At 51.2% G+C, this 6,000-nt stretch overlaps 1 protein-coding gene across 2 annotated transcripts in view; it reads right to left on the bottom strand.

The window, feature by feature from the left end:
- Positions 1-2,710: 2,710 nt before the first annotated feature.
- The window catches only part of CDK5RAP2 (CDK5 regulatory subunit associated protein 2), a 197,558-nt gene continuing 194,268 nt past the window's right edge, over positions 2,711-6,000 (bottom strand). For both annotated transcript variants that reach the window (XM_021674018.2, XM_064378500.1), the window contains 2 exons: positions 3,262-3,308; positions 2,711-2,804 (listed from right to left, as the gene is read on the bottom strand). In XM_021674018.2, the coding sequence (XP_021529693.2) occupies positions 2,748-2,804; positions 3,262-3,308 (104 nt within the window). In that variant the 3' untranslated portion in view covers positions 2,711-2,747. The remainder of the gene's footprint in view (positions 2,805-3,261; positions 3,309-6,000) is intronic.

Raw genomic sequence — 6,000 nt, 5'->3', positions numbered from 1 at the left:
TGGTAAAATTAACTCACCAGGGACAATGGAGCTTTCTCCAAGGTCCAAATTGTCTTATTTGCAGAGTTTGTTCTTGGCATTAATCCAGCCCAAACAAACCAGGCTGCTCCTCCACCTCCCAGAAGAGGGAGGGCCTTCACTAGCCCAAGGTTGAAGGTATTTTACGTGACTCTAAACTGGGGGGACAAAAATACACTTAGTTTTAGATTATTGTGTTCCTGAAAAGCTGTGGGTGACCTGAAGCAAATGGCCAGCTGGGCTTCCAGAGCCCTCTCCTCTGCAGGTCCTGCTCCCAGGCATGCCTGGCTTCACCAACCAGACGGGCCTGGGATGTACCAGAATCCAATGTGGATCTCTCCTCTAACCCCTCCAACTCAAACCCCTGCCAACAACCAAGTTCAGCTCCCATGGGCTGTGCACTGATCATGTGCCAGGCAAGGGAGGGCTGTTCCCCTGTAGGGGCATCTGAGCCCAGGTCTTACTTCCAAGCCTAGCCTGAGCTATAACTATACTGTAACAAGCTGCTCCCCTCCCCACCATGCCCCAACCACACACGCTTACATTTGTGCGCATCTGCCTGGAGGGTAAATGCCCTGATAGCAATAGCTTGAGCATACCCTTAGAATGACCCTATGTGGCAGACGCGTCTGAATGTTGTTCCGAGCTAGAGAATCTAGGAGTGGCCAACCCAGAGATTTGTTCCTTGTCTATGAGGAGTATCTGAGCTTCCAGCCCATCTCATGGGACACAGGCTATACAGGGGACTGAGGTCCTGAGTTTTGGGTTAAAAGAAGGTTCCCAGGTAGAGGTCACTGGGGGAAGGTTAAGTGAAAATGTTATATAAAGTGCATGCTGTTTATAAGGGGTGGGGGTTTTCCTGCCTTACCTGCTGCCACTGGGACGTGGGTTATGTTGTTCAGCCGCTGCCACTGGACCGAAAAGCAGTTCTCCTGTCCAGCCTGCTGCCTCTGGACTGTCCCCCTGTATGTAAGCCCTCAATAGAGCCCACATCTCATTTGCTGGCTTTGGGTCTCTTCTCAGACCTCTTGAACCTGGTGTCTTCTCTACTGAGGTTAATAGGGGCTTGGCACAACATAGCCATAAAACTTAAAACAGTATTTTAAAACTTAAGAGCAGCCACTGAGACACTGAAGAAGAGTCACCAATTTGTGGAAAGGGTCTTGCTGTTCAGCTGCTTCCAAAATTCGAGGCTCCCAATTCTGTAACAGTACTGGGCAATAGTAACTCTCATTTACAGAAGCATGAGACTCGGACTGGAACCAGGCCGCCTGCTTCACAGCGCCACGCTGACCTGGAGCCTCAGCCCACCCAGCTTCCATTTAGGAAGTCAACTGTGCGACTGCTTGCAAAAGGCACTCCAGTGACACTATGGCTCAATCTGAGTTTCCACACACTGGTACATATTAAACTGAGGTACATCTGTGCAAATATTTCTCAGGAAGAGCACAGATGGTAGGAACCCAAGCAGAAAGGGTCTGTACTGCCCACTTGCCCCTGCCCCTCTCTTAATGGATGGGGAAGCAGGCTAAGTGGGGTACCTGGCATGAGGCCACTCCCTGGACTCCCAGTCTAGGCTGCTGCTCCCTGTGCTTCCAGCCGAGGCAATCCCGTCTTCTCCCCTCACCATTGTGTCTGGGGAGCTGGGTGCCAGGCCAGGCACTGGCAATTCCATGGTCAACACAAGCTTCTGCTCTCCAGGGGCTCAGAGGATTCACAAACAGTGGTGTGGGGGCTGCGGGAGCAGAGGTAGGTCATGTCACCTAGTATCGGGTCAGGAGAGGCTTCCCAAAGGGCCCAAAAAATATTTCTAAAGGACCATTCAAAGATAACTAGAAAGAAAGAGGGTGGGAGGAGTAAGTCCAAGAGGGCGCAGCCTGGGTTAGGCTGGGGAGAACACTGTTTCGTTTGCACAGAACACGAAGTAGAGAGGGGGGGAGGAGGCAGGAAGGGAGAGGAGCTGGAGGTGCCAGCAAGGCTTGTAAACCTTGTTAGGGGGTTCAGGCTTGAATCAGAGGGTAGCGGGAAGCCGCTAAAGTGTTTTGGCTGGGGCATCTTGGTCAGAGGCAGCGATGTGGACGGCTGACGATACACCCCAGTCATCATGGGAACAATGCAAATGCCATGTCCCAGCTTTGGGCCTCACTTCGCTCTTTGCTAAGCTGGGAATGGCACCACTGCAAGGGCTGCTGTCCAGCAGATTGTGAGATGCTGAGCACACGCCAGTGCCCACACTGCACAGGGCTGGCTTCTCTGGACACCTGAGTGAGCTCAGCACTGAGTCATGTGACTCGTGGAACCCTGGCCAGTCCCACTTGGGATTTTGGGACCTGGGCTTTGAGGCTCCACACAACAACTGAATCATCAAGGTGAAATGAAATGAATCATTTAATGAGAATCTTCAAACTGCAGCACTGGCTGAGTACTAAGCAAACCCAGGGGAAGACCTGAAGCCCACCAAGGCGCACAGCCTCAGCTCTGGTGCCTGCCCCAGATCTGAAATGCAGGATCCAAGAGCTCAAGGCCTTTTACCACCCGGTGTGGAGTACGTGAACCTTTCTGACAACAACTCTCAAACCAACTTTCAGAGAGAAAACAAAAAGGGAAAAAATAGATTTCCTTTGGTCAGACAGCTCTTTCTTCCTCAATAAATAGGAACCACACTTGGAAGAAAGAGACAGCGCGAGCTCAGTGGGGGAAGCACAAGCTTTATTGGCTGAAAGTTCTCCTCAGGAGCCTGGTCTGCTGGGACTGCATGTTCCTGGATGGGCACCCCTGGGCCTAAGCTAGGAAAAGGAGGGAAAAAAAGGAGAATTTTAAGTCCAGTAGAGGTTTCTGAAGTCAGATCCCTGACAGAGTTAAATGCGAGATTATTATTCTGAAAGTGCTTTCAAAGACATACTGTTTGATGAGTAAATATTTACTGAATAAAATGGTGATGAGATCATACTGTATTCATTCATTCAAGAAATATTCATCAAATGCCTACTATGTGCCAAGCACTGTTTGCTGTATTTCTTACTGTTAAAAATAGCATACAAATTTAAAACTTAGAACCCCCACTGGCGACATGGCATGATAAAACACAACTTTTCATGCACTGCTAGGAGAAACACACAACTCTCCAAGGAGGACATGTCCCCTGGTTCCACCTGCACCTTCATTTTTCAAGAGGTCCTTTCTGGGCCTGCGCCCCACCCAACCTTCCACATGGCCTGCAGTGACAAGACTCAAAGGGCATACCTCCAGGTTTCCTCTGGCCTTCCGAAGGATTTTGTGGGTTACGACCACTGAGGAGAGAGCAAAGAATGTGACGATTAGGGCGTGAATGTCCAGGAGAGCAGCGTGAAAGCCAAGTGCAGGGAGGATAAGCCGTACCCCAAAGGGCTCAGACATGTGGACAACATGTGGTCTGAAGCATCCAGACCAGAGGGAGGTACGAAGGCCCCACCTGACCCATCACATACCCCAGACCAAATAACCCATCAACAACACCTCTTAAAGGCCCCGAAAAGCCACCACCTGACAGCAATGCAGACGCTAACGCATGCTATGGCATTTCACAGAAGACACCATCACAGCTCTGCACGGCTAGCCGGCTTCCCAGGTATCCCTCAGGTTCACCTCTGTGGGCCAGGGAGGGCAATGGCACTGGGAGGGTAGAGGCCTGGGCCTGCCCAGCACCCTTTGGTTTCCTAGGCCCCCTGGGAAGCAGCTGTGAGAAGGGACTGTGCCTTGATCAGGCAAACCCACATATGGGGGTCCAAGTCCTACAAAGCCAGGTTTTTACCAAGCAGCTCTTACAGCGAGCTCCGAATGGCCTGGAAGAAAGAATCGTGGGCGTGCTGCTTCTCCTTGCCTGCACTTTAGGTGGTGGAATAGCCCAGTCTGGTTCCCCTGGGCAAGTCACATTCTGCCTGGACAGGAGCTGGTTGGGTGGGATGGTTTCAGAGCTCCCTGATGACGCTGACGCCCAGAGTAGTGTACTAGACAGATCCCCACTCTATCAGAATTCCTGGAAGGAGTGGGCAAGCCCTGGCTTTCAGGAGCAACCGTAAAGTAAGGTGGCTTCTTCCTTCAGGCTTTTTCTTGTCCAACACAAATGCCAGCAGTAGCAAGAATGCCCCTCTTGATCAGAGTTCTGAGCCTGACAGGGAATCTGTTCTCAGCAGGGCTGGGTGAGGGTCAGAAAATCAGCTTACTCCCCACGCAGGAAACATCGAAGGCTTCTGGAGCCACGCCTTTAGCCAACAGTGCCAGAGGCTGTCCCAGACTCATGCCCAACACACACAGCCCAACTCCGCAGTGGCTTCTTCAGAATAGGTGCTGCACGGTGCCCTTGAGAAAATCTGTATTTCTTGCCTCACAAAAATTCCCATCTGGAGGTAATGGAGTTTATTTGCAATCTGTGACACTGGGGATGGGACAGACGGTGTGGACTTTGTTTTTAGCTAAGGAAAACAACTTTCAGAGGTGGCCACTGCCTCTCTACCCCAACCCAACCTCTCCTGCAGGGCAGAAGTTCTTGACATGGGGCCATGGATATGTTTGGGGAGTCAGTCCTAAATCCTCAGACACTGTGTGCAAATGTGGGTGTGGTCTAGATGTCTGCATTTCTCCAGAGAGAGAGAGACCATAGCTTTCTCCAGATTCACCGAGGGGCCTGTGACCCAGAAAGGATTAAGTATCACAGCTGTGGAGGTTAAAGATAATTGTGAAAGAATGCTACATGTACCTAGAGAACAAAGCTCATGGCAGAAGAACTAAGGATCACCTGGCTCAAGCTTTGAGGGGACCCCTACACCTGAACAGCACTGTCACGTTTCAAAGCACAGAAATCCCCACTTTAAGGAAAAGATCGAGGGACACAGCGATGAAGGACTTGTCCCAAATCTACACTGGCCCCAGCGCAGAGATGGGACTCACACACAGGCCTGCCTAGCTCAGTCCATGGTTCTTCCCACCTTAGCAGGGTGCAGGGAAGGAGGTACTGACCTGAGTGGAGCAGTGCTGACCTGGTGACAAGTGGTTTCCAACTGAATATTTCCCCACCCTATTGGGGCAGAACTACTGCCCTCGCTTTGCAAATGAGGACCTGAGACTTCGAAGTGAGGTAGCTGGTTCCAGGTCACGTGGCCAGTGAGTGGCCCCAGGGCATCAGGACTCTCGGCGTCCCACTGGGATGCCCTTTCCTTACTTTTCCCTGTAGACTCTGAGAGAAGGTACAGTGTCAGCTTAACCAGGCAAAAATCAGCCCTGGCGTTTGCTCTTCCCCATCACCACGGCGGGACAGAAGAAGAGGAGGTGCTACACCAACTTTCACCTAGTCCCTTTAGACGCAGAGCAGGTCAGTGAGGTCCACAGGGCTTGGAGAATTGCCGAGGACCTGACTCCTCGGAACGAGCTGCAGAGCCTGGCACAGGAGGAGTTGCAGGCCCCGGGTCAAGCACCAGCTGTGCTGCCTGGGGCAAGCCCCTCACCCTGCTCTGGTCAAGCCTGCTCTGTGCCAGACCTAGGAGATATGGAAACGGGCAACACCAGCTCAGGCGGGGAAATGCTATGAGATATTTGTGGTTCTTCTTACTATGAATGATTTGCCACCTCCATGCATAGGATTTGGTCTGGCCTAATGGAAAGAGAGAGGAAGAGACTGGTTGAGCCTCATCTCTGTGCCAGGGACTGTGCTAAGTACAGTATAGTTTAGGTGGCATTATCATCCTTACTTTACAGATAAGAAAACTGGGGTGCTTTTTACAAAGCTGCTATTGAACCCAGGCCCAACTATCTAGTCTGAGTCCTTTGGAATTCATGTCTCCAGTTAGAGACGAGGAATCTAAAGCTTACGGTTTTAGTCGAATGCAGGTCACATAGGAGAACAGAGATTTTAACTGTGTTCAATCAATAATTCCATGCTCTCTGACCTAGGACACAGGGGGCCTGGGTTCTGTCTTTTGACCTCCCACAGTAATCAACCCATCCGAA

Source organism: Aotus nancymaae, unplaced genomic scaffold (assembly GCF_030222135.1).
Source record: "Aotus nancymaae isolate 86718 unplaced genomic scaffold, 86718_ANA_hifiasm-v0.15.2.pri h1tg000003l, whole genome shotgun sequence".
NCBI lineage: Eukaryota > Metazoa > Chordata > Mammalia > Primates > Aotidae > Aotus > Aotus nancymaae.
This window is presented reverse-complemented; position numbering and strand designations above follow the sequence as displayed.